General features: G+C 38.4%; 3 protein-coding genes across 6 annotated transcripts in view; 1 reads left to right on the plus strand and 2 right to left on the minus strand.

The window, feature by feature from the left end:
• LOC106089485 (uncharacterized) overlaps positions 1 to 17,853 on the plus strand; it is an 87,849-nt gene that overhangs the window by 32,050 nt on the left and 37,946 nt on the right. The gene's annotated exons all lie outside the window — the stretch shown is intronic.
• LOC106094403 (uncharacterized) overlaps positions 1 to 17,853 on the minus strand; it is a 198,472-nt gene that overhangs the window by 3,103 nt on the left and 177,516 nt on the right. Inside the window, exon 7 of one of the 3 annotated variants that reach the window (XM_059366225.1) lies at positions 11,962 to 11,980. The exons of the other annotated variants lie outside the window; for them this stretch is intronic. The gene's annotated coding sequence lies outside the window, so the exon portion shown is untranslated. Of the gene's footprint in view, positions 1 to 11,961; positions 11,981 to 17,853 lie in introns of those variants that run through there. 3 annotated transcript variants of the gene reach the window in all.
• LOC106089482 (cAMP-dependent protein kinase catalytic subunit 2-like) lies at positions 1,037 to 5,412 on the minus strand. 2 transcript variants are annotated; one of them, XM_059366221.1, is made up of 7 exons: positions 5,197 to 5,412; positions 5,066 to 5,133; positions 4,818 to 4,993; positions 4,529 to 4,758; positions 1,957 to 2,122; positions 1,355 to 1,632; positions 1,037 to 1,299 (listed from the first exon to the last, which is right to left on the minus strand). In XM_059366221.1, the coding sequence occupies exons 1-7, from the start codon at positions 5,373 to 5,375 to the stop codon at positions 1,083 to 1,085; spliced, it is 1,314 nt and encodes a 437-aa protein (XP_059222204.1). In that variant the 5' UTR covers positions 5,376 to 5,412; the 3' UTR covers positions 1,037 to 1,082. The 2 variants fall into 2 exon arrangements, with proteins under 2 accessions (XP_059222204.1, XP_013110780.2); XM_013255326.2 differs by having other exon boundaries at positions 4,815 to 4,993.

The following is a 17,853-nucleotide window of genomic DNA, read 5'->3' on the forward strand; positions in this document are numbered from 1 at the left end:
GCTCTCATATATATGTTCGTCCGATTTGCGGTAATACTGCAATAAAATGGTCATTTGTTAACCGATTCTCTCGAAATTTGACAGGAAGAATTTTCTTATGACTCCCGACATCACAGGTGAATTTAAAAGAAATCGGTTCAAATTTGGATATAGCTCCGCTATATATATATGTCCGTCCAATTTGCAGTAACAATGCAATAAAATGGTCATTTGCTAACCGATTATCCTGAAATTGGTTAGGAAGGATTTTCTCTTGACTCTCAACATTACTGGTGAATTTTGTGCAAATCGGTTCAGATGTAGATATAGCTCTCATATATATTTATATATAACGCCCGATTTTCACTCCTGGAGCCACAGCTAACGCATTTATTGACCAATCTTCCCAAAACTTCGTCCAACGCTTTCCTCGACGACTGTCACAGTATATGAGAAGTTTGCTCGAAATCGGTTCAGATTAAGATAAAGCTCCTATATATAAGTTCGTCCGATTTGAAGTAATATTGCAATAAAATGGTCTTTCGCTAACCGATTCTCTCGAATTTCTTATGACTCTTGATATAGCTGGCAAATTTCATAGAAATCGGCCCAGATTTAGATATAGCTGTCATATATATATATCGTTAGATTTACGCCCCAAGAGCCACTGCAAGCGCATTTTTGACCAATCTTACCAAAATTTTGCACCACGCTTTCCTCGACGACTACCACATTATCTGAGAAGTTTGCTTGAAATCGGTTCAGAAATATATATAACTCCCATATATATGTTCGTCAGATTATGGGTAATTTGCAAAAATTTTGTCATTTGTCAACCGCTCACCAAGGTCCATCAAAATTGGTTCAGAATTGGTTACAGCTCCCACATTGTACTTACAAGGTAAGTGTAGGGTATTATACAGTCGGCACCGCACGACTTTTGCCTTTCCTTTCTGGTTTTCTTCTTTATACATTTTCCTCATAAATCATTGCTGAAAGATGGACCAAGCTGTTGGTGTTATATTAAAATATTATGGTTTAATACATGGTTGTATTTACTGATCTGATAATAAGGTGCATTATGGAAATATACAAGGAATTAATCAAAAATCAGCAAATAGATCGGCGTGGCGATCAGTTTTTGATCGATGCATGGGTTTTGTTTCGGGAAATTTATCAAAATTCGATATATCCTCCATATTGGCCACATGGGGAATAAAGGGGGCAGTAACTTCCCTATTTAGAATAGCATACCAATCTAAATTTTTGAACCATGGATGATTTTTAATATCTTTGTTGCCATTAATCAAATTGCCATATCTGAAAAAAAAATTTAATTTAAATAAATTTTCTTGATTTTACAGTGGTCTTGTACCTTTTTGATAGGTCCACCTGCAGTAGGTGATCTACTAAATCTTTCAACTGAGTGCTAAAGAATGTGGGCATTTTATATTCACCCTCACATATTTTGGAGTACATTACCATAATTTCTCGATTGTGTGGTGAAAATGGTGAAATTCCTGCTACAAATTCATACAGGAGAATACCATAGGACCACCAATCGACACTGGTGCCATAGGGTTTTGATTTTATTATTTCGGGTGCCAAATACTCGGGAGTACCGCACAATGTCATGGTACGTGTTTCAACTTTCTGCAAAGAAACTTAGAATTAAAAGACATAAGGGGCACACATCTGCGAGAAGCATTTAGGGAAAAACTCGCAAGACAAGCCTTACGTGTTTCAAAGTTTATTTGTTTTTGGGAGACAGATAGACGGACGGACAGCGCTAAATCGTCTCAGATAATGACATGAAACAATGATGGAAAAATGAAAGTGGCAAGATGGTCTCAGAATTTTTGTCAGAGAACTCGAAGGGAAAAAATTTAAAGCATATGAAGCAGAATGTCATATCTTTTAAAATGATAAAGAGTATATAAAAGTTTCTCCCAGCATTTATGCTACTCTATGACTTACCTTGGCAAAACCAAAATCCGTAATTTTGATATATCCCTTCGAATCAATTAAAATATTTTCCGGTTTTAGATCTCTATATAACAAACTCATGCCATGGAGATATTCTAGACCCATAAAGACTTGCGAAGCATAAAATCGAGCTTGTTTTTCATTGAATCTTTTAACTCTAAGAAAATTAAAAAAATAAAGTGAAAGCGTGCTATGTTCGGCCGGGCCAAATCTTATATACCCTCCACCATGGATCGCATTTGTCAAGTTCTTTGGCCGATATCTCTTTATCGACAAACAAAGGATAATGGATAAGAATTGCTATGCAATTTCAACTGTACCAAGTTATGAACCGATTGGGGCCATGCTTGGTTTAGCTGTTGGAGAATTGTGCCCTATAGTGACTCAATAAAATTCGAAGATCTGTTTATATGGAAGCTATATCAAGTTATGGAGCGATTCAGGTCATATTTAACTCGTATGTTAAAGGTTATACAAGAAGTCGTTGTGCAAAGTTTCAACCAAATCGGATGAGAATTGCTCCCTCTGAAGTTTCAAGAAGTATATTAGGGAGATCGAATTATATTGGAGCTATATAAGGTTGTGAACGTTGTGATAACCTGAAATTTCAGCCCAATCGGATAATAATTGCGTCCTCTAAAGGCTCACAAAGTCAAGATCCGAGATCGGATTATATGGGAGCTATATCAGGCTATAAACAATTTTGAACCATTTTTGGCGCAGTTGTTAGAAATTAGAACAAAACCCTTTGTGCAACATTTTATACCAATCAGATAATAATTGCGCCATCTAGCGGCTCAAGAAATCAAGATCCGAAATTGGCTTACATGGGAGCTACATCAGGTTATTAACCGATTTAGACCATGCTTAGCACAGTTGTTGACGATCAAACCAAAAAATCATCATTTAATCCCAATCATATAATAACTGCGCCCTCTAGAGGATCAAGAAGTTAAGATCAGAGATCGGTTTGTATGGGAGCTATATCAGGGTATGAACCGATTTTGACCATACTTGGCAGAGTTGTTGGAAGTGAAAACCGAACACTTGATGCAAAATTTCAAACTGGTTGAGAATTGCGACCTCTAGAGGTTGAAGAAGTGAAGATCCTATATCGGTTTATATGGCAGATATACCAAAATATGGACCGATTTGGTCCTTCCGACCTGCACGTATAAGAAGTAATTTTGCTAAATTTTAAGCACCTGGCTTTACTCCGATTTGGTCCACCCGACCTGCAAGTATAAGAAGTAATTTTGCAAAATTTCAAGCACCTGGCTTTACTCCTTCGAAAGTAAGCGTGCTTTCGACAGACGGACGGACATGAATAAATCTACTACGGGTGTCAAGACGATCAAGAATATATATACTTTATGGGGTCCCAGATCAATATTTCGAGGTGTTACAAACAGAATGACTAGATTAGTATACCCCAATTCTGGGTATAAAAACATTACATTTTGCCAGGCCAAATTTACGAATACACTACACCAGGAATTTGTCTAAAGTGAGGTATATATCGATCATGGCATTTTGTGCTGAGGAGTAAAATAGTTATTTTATATCCAATTTTGGAGCTAAGCGTCTCTAAAGACAAAATTCCAAAAGGAAAATGGGAGGTCATAACAAAAAATCCCCATAGATTTTTTAGATGCTTGAATAAAAATTTCCTTCTCTGAAGGCTCAAGAAGTTTACTTGGGAAATTGTTTATATTGGAGCTATAAAAGTTGTTGAACCGATTAGAATCAAACTTGGTACATCGTTAGTAAGTGTAAAATTTCATCCAAATCTGATAAAAATTGCACCCTCTAGAGCTTCAAGAAGTATATTAAGGAGATCGGTTGGTATGGAAGCTGTATCAGGATTTGGATCTTTTAATACTATACTTGGTACATCTGTACATTTTAGCCAATTGGGATAAGTATTACGCCCTCTAGAGGCTCAAGAAGTACACTGGGAATATCGGTTACATGAGAGCTGTATCAGGTTTTGGACCGATTCAAGCCATGCTTACCAAATCTGTTGAAGGTCATATGAATTACGTCCTCTAGAGGCTCAAGAAGTATTTTCGGGATATCGGTTCAATGGGAGCTTCACCTAAACGTGGACCGATTTAGTCCATTTGCAATCCCCACTGACCTACACTAATAAGAAGTATTTATGCAAAATTTCAGGAGCCTAGCTTTACCCTTGCGACACCTATGGATCTAAGATCTAAAATTTTTACATAGCAGATTCGCCTTAACAGAGACTTTCATTGAAATTTGGTTTTAGAGAGACTTTCATTAAAACTTTGTCTTCAGAGCAAATTTCATTATAGTTTCGTCTTTAAAGAAAATGTGCATACATTTGTTTTTAATAAAATTTGAAGTTATATGCCTTCAGGAGATAGTATGCTTTTCACCGACAGACGGACAAACGAACCAAAGAACATCGCCAAGATGTCTGAGTAGGAACTTTATAGTGAGACCCTATAGCTAATATTTTCGAGTTAGCCTATGGTGCAGAGTACAAACATTGACCCAATTTAACATAGTGAAATTCATTAACACTTCATCATACTTGCGATGATACGTAAACAATTCTCCACCGTTGATGTAAGGCAAGCCAAGATAAAGATAATCAAAATCCTTGCAGGAAAACTCTAAGTGTATGAGAAATGGAAATCGTATGGATGCCAATACCTTTTTCTCACTATGTACATGAGTGACTTGTTTGGTTTTTACAATTTGATCTTTTATCAAAATCTTTACAGCATAGTATTTACCCGACTTGCAATTTTTGGCTAAAATCTGAAAAGAAGACATAGCAAAACAGATTAAGCCATTAAAGATTGAAAAAATCCTACTACTCGACCAAATGATCCAGCCCCCAATGTGGCCAATTCCTCAAATCCTTCAAGACCTGTACTCGGTGATGGATTTGAAGTATCCCATATCTTGGCAAACTCTTCCCTAAACTTTCCCATCAGAGAGTCATAATTATCAGCTGGATTGTAGAACTTTTCGGGAGAAGCGTATGCAACGCCTTATATAATAAAAAAAAATCATCCATTAGGAAAATCAAAAAGAAAAATATGGTGCTAAATGCCCAACTTACTGGTCTTTTTGATCTCCTGTCCTTGGTCGATTGATGTACCCAAAGATTGTATTCTCTGCAATTCAATACTGCAAAATGTTACGAAAAGAAATTCTGTATAGGTCTTGATTCGTGAAATAATGCAAACTTACGTTTTCATATTACAACTGCGGTCTTCCTTTTCCAGAAAAAGGTTTTGAACGACAATTAGACAACAAAATAATATTTCAATTGTCAATGCATTGTGCCGGAATATTAAGTAAATTCCTTTGAATAATTGAACACACACGCCTTTGGCACACTTGTCGACAACATTTATGTACACAAACATCAATTTTTACAAAATGCCAGCAAAATTGGCAAAATTCCTTTAAAGAAAGGTGTAACACTTAAAAAAAAGCGCAGGCGTAAAAACTCTATTCTTCTTTTTTTAGTGCAAGAACGTTGTCTTTGTGATTTGTTTAGAATTTAAATAAAAACTTTTCTGTGCAAAAGAAATGTTTTTATGTAAAAGGGCCAAAGGAGAAAAATTAAAACAAAATCACGGGATTTTTAAGAAAAAACTCCGTACTACTTACAAATTCTTAGCTGTTTTCCATACCATGCCCCTATGTTGGTTCATGTGTGGTATTGTGTCACCACCTAAGTGCCAATGTCTATTAGCCGCGAAAGCACGGCAATGATGTAGGAAATGCTATAACCTCTCACATTTTCTCCACATGCTCCACAGATGCTCGTAGTCTTATGTGTCCCGTTATAATACCCAAAGCTATAATGATCTCCTTCTTATGTCCTTTCAGAAATAATTTCGTCTTCTCACGATCCGGATCTTCCCATAGGATTTTCGTCGACCTATCGACCGTTTTTCGCATACGCACCTAAAAATTCGTATTGTGCCCTCCTCGGAGAAGACTTTAATCTCCTTCTCACAGTCCAAGACTGTTTGTGACTTTACCGTCCTGGTTGTTATTTCCCTATTGGGCAGTTTACTGTCCGTAAAGATGTTCACACTCGACGTCCTCACCATATCACCTCACGCATTCTGTAATCGTCCCTAACTCCGCCTGCCGGACCGTATTGTGGTCAGGCAGACGGAAATAGATCTCAATGTAGACCCAAAGGCCCAATCCGTATAGCATGAACTTGAACTACAATAAAACAATGCGAATGTGGTGTTTATACCAGGGCTGCGAAGTCGAGCTAAGCTATTGGGTTGCCCAAAAAGTAATTGCGGATTTTTTAAAAGAAAGTAAATGCATTTTTAATAAAACTTAGAATGAACTTTAATCAAATATACTTTTTTTACACTTTTTTTCTAAAGCAAGCTAATAATAACAGCTGATAACTGACAGAAGAAAGAATGCAATTACAGAGTCACAAGCTGTGAAAAAAATTTGTCAATACCGACTATATGAAAAATCCGCAATTACTTTTTGGGCAACCCATATAATTCATCTGTATAGCATGATATCACAGATTGCAATAACTGAGTTCCGTCAATCCAAGAATGTGCCTCTGACAGCAGTGTCTCGCACTCGACCTCAAGTGTCATCCCAGTTATTAGATCGGAAACCTCTTCTTATCCATCCGGTTTTCCTATCGTGGCCTAGATTATACCACGATGGTATGACCTGCTTCTATCCTCTATCCATTCTCCCATCACCTCATAGCCGCAATGGCTGCGCACTTAATCTGTATGTCTATGGATAGCATATCTAGAATAGTCTCCAGTGCCATAGTGGCCGTGGTCCTCATTCCTAGACAACATGTACTCTGAACCTGTTGTATTATCCTTACGTTGCACTTGTTCTCCATCGCAATTCACCAAACAACTGAGGTGTAAATAAATATTGGTCTCAATATAGAATCTTTATCTATCATAGTCTTCGGAATCTTGAGAAAGTACTTGATGGTTACATCGTCGGGTCCCTGTACTTTAGACTGTGTTGAGTCTCTCGTCCCTGCACTGCCTAATGTTTTTGTATTAAGATCTTTGCTTCTCCCAGTCTCCCCAATATTGAGAGAGTCGGTTATTGTCTCGTCGTCGGCGCCCTATTCGTTAGGCGGTATTGAGTGCCGTGCCACTGCACTGCCTGATAGCCCAATATTTGGATATTTGCCTATCCTAGTCTTCCTAATCTTGAAAAAGACGGCCATGGCCCCGTAGTACGCCACGCCTTCAGTCTTAACCTAACTTGTCACCGAGACTTGATGAATGCCCATCACAAGGAAAGTTCCTTCCTCCTTCCCCTCCGATTTCCTCACGACCAAATCGTGATTTTGCTTGTTTAAAACTTCCACCATGCGTTCGGTTGCGAATTTGCCGCCATCACCCTTCGATAAAAACTTTCGCCTTTGTGAGGATGTCCATCTTTCTCACAAAGGCGAGCTTTGCGCCCCTGGGAGTGTGGATACTTCCAACGAGCTTTTGAGGGTATCCATGCATTCTGCTGACGCAAAGCGCAGCGTTGAGGTGTCCCCTCTATACTCGCAGCTCATAATTTGTATGGGAGGACCCGCTTCAGAGTTCAACACATGTTCGAAAATCCGTTCGTTTACCAGATGGTCTACTTGGGACCGATGGTCTGGTGGAAACCTACCGGATTCGATATCGATGTCTGCATAAGTCATTTTATCTCTGTTGCGCTTCCTTGCCACTCTGGCGTAAGTGGGCGTGTCGTTACCCCTTTCTCAGCGACCATCTTCCCCTTCCGTGATGGCTGTGTCGTCCCTTTGGAAGTCACAGTCCTCCATGAAGACTCATGGGCCGTGCGCGCTTCCTTCGTGCCTGTTCCGACTGTCTGGAGTCTCCACAGCAGGAGAGCTGGCTTGGTCTTCCCTGAGTACTTGAAAGTGGGGAGCTCTTTTTTCTTCTACACCCTCTTAGCAGTGCTATGCGCTTTGGGAGATCTGATTCTCTTCCCATCTTCCGTGAAAGTGCCTGAAATGTCAGATCTATTCCTTTCAGCTTCCTGCACTTTCGCCCGATTGCGCTGCCGGTACATAAACCTCTGTGTCCTTCATCGTGCTCCGGATTGCTTTCTCGGTCTTCTTGTTAGCTAGCAAAGCCCCTCACTTCTGTCATCATTCCGCTGTCGTCATCTCTCGATTCGGCTGCGATGACTGTTTCAATGACACTGTCGCTGTGTGAATCTGAATCGGAGAAACCAACTTTACTTAAAGGCTGGGGATGTTAGTCTGACGATTGTTTGTGCGGTTGAAGCCGTGCAGGTGCCAAGGCACCCACACCTATAGAAGGGGCGGACAACATGCTACGGTCTGATGCCACCACCGCAGCTGTTGGTTCTATGAAGTTCATCTTGAGCCTACTTTTGAAAGGCTTTAAACATTTTTCAAAGTTTTTTGCCTGTTAGGGCGAGATCATTAAATTTTAAAATTTTTGTTTGTTTCTCTTTCGAGACGAACTCAATGATTGGACATGAAAATGGAAAAGGAAACCCAAAGATAGCAACAGACATTCTTTCTGTGACAAATTACATTTCTTCCGTACTACAAATGATTTTGTGCATCTATTGGAAGTTGTATTGATGGCTTCGAACGCTAAGACAACGGCAATGGCTCTCGCTGTTGCTCCGTGTGCCCAGTCTCGGATCCTGGCCGGGCTCTGCCGAAGTTTTAATTTTTTAAGTTTTTTGGCTGTAGGGCGCGATCATTAAATTTCACAATTTTTGTTTGTTTCCCTCTCTCTCGTTTCGAGCTCAATGATCGAAGATTCAAATGGAAAAGCCTTGAGGCCATCACACCTTATATGGTCGAAAAGTCTTCAAACCAAAGACGAAACGCGTCCCATAGTGGTTGGTGTGTGTTGCTGTCTTTAGCTTTCCTTTTCCATCCTCAATGATCGTCTCGAAAGAGAAACAAACAAAAATTTTTCGTAATAGCTTTTGGATCTATGGAATCCATTTTGAGCCTATTCCTGAAAGGTTTTAAAAATGTTTCGTAATAGATACCTATTCCGAGATACAGATATTTTTCTACGAGGAGTGAAATTAAAACACGTCCGCTCCATTAAACGGTTACTATCATAATTTCCTTAACCACTAGCAAAGAATTCATATCAGTGACAACCTTCTAGTGTTTCCTCATTAGATATTTTTCACAAGTTCGTTAACTTCTGAAAGTTCTTATTGTTTGAGGACTAGGATCTTTTATAGCCTAGAAATCTAGTGTATAGAGCTGCAGAATTTTATCCAGCATTTGTTGGAGCATTTATCAGCCCTCTATGGCTTTCACCAGTTCTGGGTTTCAACAAGGCGTTCGCTTTTTGTTCAATGTTCTCAACATTTCCACTTACTTTTCAGATCTAAGGGGGATAACCCAGCGGAATGTGTGGTCATCCAATATGACCCTGTCGAATAGTTTACTCACTCTTGTGACTTTCACCTTATTGACGACTTTTCTGCAACACTTCTTTGGATCAACCAATTCTGGATTTCACCAAGTCGGTGGCTTTCTGCATCTTGTTCATTATTTGCTAGACCATTATATCAATGTCATCCGTACTTTCACTTCCTTTTCAGGACTAAGGGGGATAACCCAGCGGAATGTATGGTCATCCAACATTACCCTGTTGAATATTACACATACTTTCTGCAAATGCAATGCAATTCGAACTTCCCCATATTTGCCCAGCAAGCAATGAGTTGGTACATTTCTTCAGTACATTTTTGTGTGTAATAAGAGTATATATTCCACAATCCCACAATACCATTACGGTCTTAGTTGTAGATGGTAATGAACTTACACTATTTTAAATTTAAAATTATCATTATATAGTCTATATTGTTAGCTTCTGTCTCAAAAAGGTCTACAATATATAAAAAGTCTTAATAATCCTTTGTCCCCTTTCGACGTAAATTTTATTGTTAGTCATAAAATTTATGCTACAAATTTAATCTCTTGATAAAATTATATATTAATATAAGTCTATAAAATGACGATCTACCATCTGACTATTAAAATTTACAGCTCTTACCTTGACCCAATCAATTATCATCATTCGAGGGCACCTCTATCCCATTGTAAGAAAAAATGCCATTCATAACCATGAATCCTTATACAAATCCTGTTCATAGCAGTTATACTCTCTCAGTAGTGTGTACTGACCAGTCTCTCGTCAAGGAGTACAATGGAAGGATACAAAAAATAACACATCATCATAAAAAAGGATGTGGTCATAATTCATAATGTAGAAACACTAAAAAACTTCAATAAAATTACGGGTCAACCGGACGCAGAGGCAACAACAAAATCCCAACACATCCAACACTATAGTGGCGTCTTTCACAAAGACAATGATGCGAAACCTACTTCATCTGCTTATTTGTAACAGCAACTATTTTTAAGTACAAAAAGCGGATGAGGAATATATCCCTGGTGACTTAAACAAAACCAAGTGGGTAGCAAATTTAGAACCAAACAGTGTTGCCCTTTTGGATATTGTATGAAAAATCATGGGAAAAAAATCAAGCATTTTGGGAAGAAATCAAGCATTTTGGGCAAAACAAAGATGGATATCATCTATAAGCGCTCACTATTCACAGATACGATTTGCATCATCTTTGAAGAAGTACGGTCCAATGATTCCACCAGCCCATAAACCGCACCAAACTGTGACTTTTTCTGGATGCATTGGTAGCTTTTGCAATGCTTTTTGCTGATCTTCACTTCAAAATCGATAATTCGGCTTATTTACGTAGCCACTGAGCCAAAAACGTGGTTCGTCGCTCAAGGGAAGGAACGAGCGTTGACCTTTCTTAGTAGACCATTGATTTTGATACAAATCACTATTTCTTATTTCAGCGAAATAGGTGAATAAATTCTGAAGTTATAGGCTTAATACCCTAAATCGGCAGATCGGTGTATATGGCAGAAATATCGAAAAATGTTTAGATCATTACCATAGTCTAGTCGGATAACGGTAGGCTTTAAACAACTCCCTATTTAAATTTTCAGCGAAATCGAGTAATTAATGCAGCTTGTATAGGCTAAAGAACCTACATCGGTAGATCGGTACATATATGACAGGGATATCCAAACATAGTCCGATTTAAGAAAGGGGGATCTGTGCAAAATTTCTGTTCAATATCTCAAATTTTGAAGGCTATAGCGTGATTACAACAGACAAACGGGCAGACACACGGAGATCGTTAGATCGTCTTAGATTTTTTCGAGGATCAAGAATATATATTCTTTTCAGGTACGGAAATGGATATTTCGATGTGTTGCAAACGTAATGACAAAATTAATATTCTCCCATCCTTCGATTGTGGGAATAAAAATTCCGATTTTTTTTTAAATCAAATTTTTTCAAAATCTCCTTAAAAATCAAAGCTCTACAAAGTTTTTCTCAAATTTAAAAAATACATGAATTTATTATACTTGAAAAATTTGACGAATTTTTCTGTAAAATTAATAAAACCTATCTGCCGATGGGCCTTCTAAGACCTCTCTAGGGCACAGTGCTTATTGGATTTGTCTGTTATTTTTTGTTTCGACTTTAAAGATCGTCGCAAAGTATGATCTAAATCGGCTCAAAACATTATGTGAAAAAATTTATATAGCCAGATCCAATTATATCTGCCAACGGATATAATTGGTCCAGTTTATAACTAATCTGATGAAATAAGATAACATTAGATAAAATTTTATTTCAAATTTGTCCCGAATTTTCTTTTATTATTTTTTTTTTTTTCGTGGCAACATTAACTGCCCTACAATGCATGGTTGGCATTCAACCAAGACTTTTGGTTTTTTGCACGAAAAAAAATGACTAGGGAATTGACAGAAACGTGCTGTTTGCTGAGGGTTTAAAAAAACGCTTTTGTAAACCAAGGAGGTCCATAGTTAAACTCCAACATTTTGTTCAAGTGTTGGTTCAATAGCGCCATGTTACATACATGGCGAGACATCGGACTAAAAATAAGTAAAAGGAAACAAGAATAATGAGAAATGAATAATAAATGTTAGTAAGGTAAACTGCATACATGTGATGTTTCAAAGTGGTATGTAATGAATCTGGATATATTACATACATCACTTATGCAGCGGGTCATTGGTAGATTTTCATAGCAAAAGCCATTAATTGAATAATGAAACTTGATATTGAATCACAAAGTGACTTAATTCTATAACTTCGAAAAGTACAATAACAACAAAAATTAAAAGAGATACCAGAGCAAAAATACCAGTGTATTGGAATTATGAAAGTTTTTTATATGTAGTAAGAGCAGCAAAAAGAAGGCGCAATATCCACACTAAAATATGTTAGTCGTCATTTTAAAGATTTACAGATTTTAAAGCCAACGACCACGAACTTATTTTAAAGATGAGCAACTTTACAACTTTTTAAGGCAATATTTCCTTTGGAAGGCTGAAGGCACAAATCTTTAAATAAATGTTTCAATGCCGTTGAAGTTTAGCATGTTGACTTTGTGGAAAGGCCTTGTTGTCCCTTAAATAAGGACACACTTCAATTGTATTTGAAAATACAAAAATGCAAATTGCAAATTTTGCCCATGAACATTCCACTAAGGAACAGGGGCAAACTTCTCACATATCAATGAGTGCAGTCCGATTTAAGTTTTAAGCTCAATGATAAGGGCCCTCCTATTTATCGCCGATTCCGAAGGACATGCCGCAGTGCTACACCTTTTTGGAGAGAAGTTTTACATGGCATAGTACCTCACAAATGTTGCCAGCATTAGAAGGGAAAAACCACCGCTGAAAATTTTTTCTGATGGTCTCGCCAGGATTCGAACCCAGGCGTTTAGCGTCTAAGCTAAGGTGGCCTCCTATTTAAAAATACCATGTCGAAAAGAAAAGGATGATTTTTATACCCTCCACCATAAGATGGGGGGTATACTAATTTCGTCATTCTGTTTGTAACTCCTCGAAATATGCGTCTGAGACCCCATAAAGTATACATATTCTTGATCGTCGCGACATTTTATGTCGATCTAGCCATGTCCGTCCGTCCGTCCGTCTGTCTGTCGAAAGCACGCTAACTTCCGAAGGAGTAAAGCTAGCCGCTTGAAATTTTGCACAAATACTTCTTATTAGTGTAGGTCGGTTGGTATTGTAAATGGGCCATATCGGTCCATGTTTTGATATAGCTGCCATATAAACCGATGGGTCTTGACTTCTTGAGCCTCTAGCGTGCGCAATTCTTATCCGATCAGAATGAAATTTTGGACGACGTGTTTTGTTATGATATCCAACAACTGTGCCAAGTATGGTTCAAATCAGTTTATAACCTGATATAGCTGCCATATAAACCGATCTTGGGTCTTGACTTCTTGAGCCTCTAGAGGGCGCAATTCTTATCCGATTGGAGCGGAATTTCGCACGACCTGTTTTGTTATGATACCCAACAACTGTGCCAAGTATGGTTTAAATCGGTTCATAACCTGATATAGCTGCCAGATAAACCGATCTTGGGTCTTGACTTCTTGAGCCTCTAGAGGGCACAATCCTTATCCGATTTGAATGAGTTTTTGCACGAAGTATTTCGTCATGATATCCAACAACTGTGCCAAGTATGGTTGAAATCGGTTCATAACCTGATATAGCTGTCATATAAACCGATCTAGGGATTTGATTTCTTGAGCTTCTAGAGGCCGCAATTCCTATCCGATTGGGCTGAAATTTTGCATGACGTATTTTATTTTTACTTTCAACAACTGTGTCAAATAAGGTTCAAATCGGTTCATAACCTGATATAGCTGCCATATAAACCGATCTGGGATCTTGACTTCTTTACCCCTAGAGGTCGCAATTATTATCCGATATGCCTGAAATTTTGTACGACGGGTCCTCTCATGACCATCAACAAACGTGTTTATTATGTTCTGAATCGGTCTATAGCCCGATACAGATCCAATATAAATCGTTCTCTCTATTTTACTTCGTGAGCACCAATGGGCGCAATTCTTATACGAATTGGCTGATATTTTACACAGGTCTCCAACATATAATTTAATTGTGGTCCGAACCGGACCATATCTTGATATCGTTTTAATAGCAGAGCAACTCTTTTCTTATATCCTTTTTAGCCTAAGAAGAGATGCCGGGAAAACAACTCGACAAATGCGATCCATGGTGGAGGGTATATAAGATTTGGCCCGGCCGAACTTAGCACGCTTTTACTTGTTTTTTTCTATTATCTTTTTGGAAACCCTGGTTAAAACAGCTTACACACGTTTCGTGTTTTGCTTCACTATCAAACATCTTCAGTTTATTCTATAATTTAACCAGAAGTCGTCTTACAAACGATCAACGCTTGCAAATTATAGAAATCTATTATCAAAATTCGTGCTCTGTTAAGAAAATTCTTCGCACGCTTCTTCCATTTTATGACAAAAATCATTTTTGGCTCAATAGGAACCTAAGAAAGCTGAATTGTAGATTTTGGAGTATAGATGGGCCAGAAGCATTGCAAGAGATATCAAAGCATCCAGAAAAAGTCACAGTTTAGGTTTATGGACTGGTGGCATCATTGGACCATACTTCTTCAAAGATGATGCTAACGTAACGAAACTATCTTAAGATGATATGAAACTTTTTTTTGCCCAAAATGCAAGAACTTGACTTGCATGACATGTGGTTTCAACAAGACGTCACCACATGCCACACAGCACGTGTAACAATGGACTTAATGAGAGGCAAGTTCGGGACCGGTCATTTGGCAGCCAAGATCGTGCGATTTAACGCTTTTAGACTATTTTTTGTGGGGCTATGTTAAAGCTCATGCCTAAACAGACAAGCCCGTTTCAATTGACGGATTAGAAGACTATATTGAAGTAATTATTCGTGAGATACCGGCCGAAATGTTGGAAAGCGTATGCCAAAATTGGAATAAGCGGATGGCCAATTTGAGGTCAACATTTACATGAAATAATCTTCAAACATTAAATTATTGGGTTGTCCAAAAAGTAATTGCGGATTTTTCATATAGTCGGCGTTGACAATTTTTTTCACAGCTTGTGATTCTGTAATTGCATTCTTTCTTCTGTCAGTTATCAGCTGTTACTTTTAGCTTGCTTTAGAAAAAAAGTGTAAAAAAAGTATATTTGATTAAAGTTCATTCTAAGTTTTATTAAAAATGCATTCACCTTCTTTTAAAAAAATCCGCAATTACTTTTTGGGCAACCAATATATGGACCGTACTATCGATTCAAATAAAGATTTCACGTATTTTACTGAATTTTATGTTTTTTTTCCTGCAGCTCTTGAAAAATCACCCTTTAAAAGCGCACAAAGGTCGGCCGGTCCGAATCTTATATATCCTCCTCCATGGATCGCATGTAATAAATTCTTTAAATGACTTTTTCATACGCATAAAAGCTTCATCAAGTAATAGACCAATAAAGAGCGTCTTTTTAATGGCTGTTAGAAGTCATAGAAAACTACAATCTCCCAAACTTAATGCTAATCCAGTAATAATAAGAAGACAAATCTGAAGCTCGGTTTATATGGCAGCTATATCAGATTATAGACCTATTTAAACCATACTTAGCACAAATGTTGGAAGTCAAAACGGACGGCATCTTGCAAAAATACAAGCAAATGGGATAAGAGTTGCGCCCTCTAGAGGCGCAAGAAGTCGAATCTGGAGAACGGTTTATATGGAAGCTCTATCAAACCGATTTGGTCCATTTATAATTCCAACCTAACCAAAATTTTAAACGCCTAGCTTTACTCTTTCAAAAGTTTACTCTTTCAAAAGTCACACGGCATTGGTTTGGAATTACTCGTCAGCCATATTAGGTGTGAATGCTTCGAGGGCCGTACGTTTGTATGTTGTACTTATACCGAATTTGTTGCAGAAATGTCTCTATGATAAAACACCACATTAATCACGCTCGACAACCCTGTCTTTCCCCAATCCATGTGTTTCTGTGTAATGGCAGATTGTTTGTCTACACAATTACACTACTCCCATGGTATACACATAATTCTGAGCATCTGTAGGCAGTTGTATTGATTGCTCATGTTCGAAACCCGGCCGGGCTCTGCCGAATTTTCTCATTTTGTAGTTGTTTACCTGTTAGGGCGAAGATAATTAAATTTTACAATTTTTGTTTGTCTATCTTTTGAGACGAGCTCATTGGTCGGAGATTTTGTTTGTAAATGCAAAAGGAAAGCCAGAGATTGCAACACACACCTTCCATTATGGGGCACGTTTCATAATGTGGTTTAGAATTACTCATCAGCCATATTAGGTGCGAAGGCTTCAAAGGCCGTACGTTGCTTTCTTCCACTTATACCGAATTTATCGCGAAAACGCCACTATGATATAAATACCACATTAATCACGCTCTACAGCCCTGTCTATTGGCTGCACATGTTCTGATGCAAGTATTTCTTGTCTACACTATTACACTACTCCCAAGGTATACACATGATTCTGTGGATCTGTTGGAAGTTGTATTGATGGCTTCGAACGCTTGGGACAATGGCAACGGCTCTTGCTGTTTCTCCGTGTGGGCCGGGCCCATGGGACATTTTATCCAATGGGTGATCATCATAAATTACTGATCATAACTTAAAGCGGAGTCAAGTTTTTAATGTCATTTTTATAGCCAAGTCTGAAAAGCGTGCCGCAGTGCGACATTTCTTTGAGGAAAAGTTTTTACATGGCTTCTAGGCATGGCAAAGTACCTCACAAATCTCGCCAGCATTAGAAATGTTTCCGAGATTCGATATATTTTTTGATGTTCTCTACAGGATTCAAATCCAGGACGCTGAATCCAGGACGGTCGAAATGGTCTTGATGATGGCATGCGAATGAGCTAGACTTAAGGGTCTGAATGTAAACCCAGACTAGACTGAAATCTGTCTGTTTATTTAGGCGACCTCTAGGCTCAATATGGGGTTGAATCCGAGGATAATCCTCTGGCTCTACCAGAGAATGATTTAACCAATACTGACTTATAGCTCCTTAGTTTGGTGGATGGCAATGAAAAAGAGGTGCAACATATGGACCTAACAACCGGTTCTGAGGACATATCTAGGCGGTCGGGGCGATGAGAACCATGACTGCTGGGGCACACGACACTATTCCAGATATCCGGTGCGGCAACTGACACTAGGTGTAGGGCATATGGGGAATATGATGAGACTTTGAACCATTTTCTATAACAATGAACGGCTTTCGCAGCTAACAAGCTCCGTCACTGGGGTGCGGATACGATACCAGACTTGAACCAGCATGGGTCATAAAATGGAAAATTTTAAAAGGTTTTGTGAGCAGCACGGAATTTCTGACATAGATCTCTACGGTGACACCTTTCGCATTATAAGCACTCAACAAGCTAATTACTGGCTTATGTGAATGTCCATAATGGCATGGGGGAGATTTGAATCCACACCATCTTTTCGATCTAAATTAAATCGCCATTAGGACTATCTCCACAAGGACGGTAAGGTTAGGAACGATGTAGGAGTGTAACAAAGAGATAAACTTCTCTGAGGATGGCACGATCCGCATGGTATGCTGCCGGACCATAGCAGAATAAGGAAAAATGGGAGGTCAAACGTATTGGTTGTGGAACAGTGAGACTTGTTGTTGGACGAGGGAAACCCTAAGGGGAGATCCGAAACGTCAAGAGACAAGGCCATTACTGAGAGAAATTTCCTATGAAACTTTCTTCACAAACAAAATTTCTGTGAAATTTTCTCTAAAGACAAAATTTCTATGAAATTTTCTCTAAAGACAATATATCTATGAAATTTTCTCCAAAGACAAAATTTCTATGAAATTTTCTCTAAAGAGAAAAAAAATCTAT

The sequence above is a fragment of the Stomoxys calcitrans genome, chromosome 4, assembly GCF_963082655.1.
Source record: "Stomoxys calcitrans chromosome 4, idStoCalc2.1, whole genome shotgun sequence".
Classification (NCBI taxonomy): Eukaryota; Metazoa; Arthropoda; class Insecta; order Diptera; family Muscidae; genus Stomoxys; species Stomoxys calcitrans.

Bases quoted from the DNA above. Each gene is read 5' to 3' on its own strand.
- LOC106089482 (XM_013255326.2), bottom strand. From the start codon at position 5,375: ATGTTTGTGTACATAAATGTTGTCGACAAGTGTGCCAAAGGCGTGTGT. The intron at 4,759-4,814 runs GTAGGATTTTTT...TCTTCTTTTCAG, and splicing joins CTGGATCATTTGGTCGAGTA to ATTTTAGCCAAAAATTGCAA. The intron at 2,123-4,528 runs GTATGATGAAGT...TAATTTTCTTAG, and splicing joins TTGTTTACGTATCATCGCAA to AGTTAAAAGATTCAATGAAA.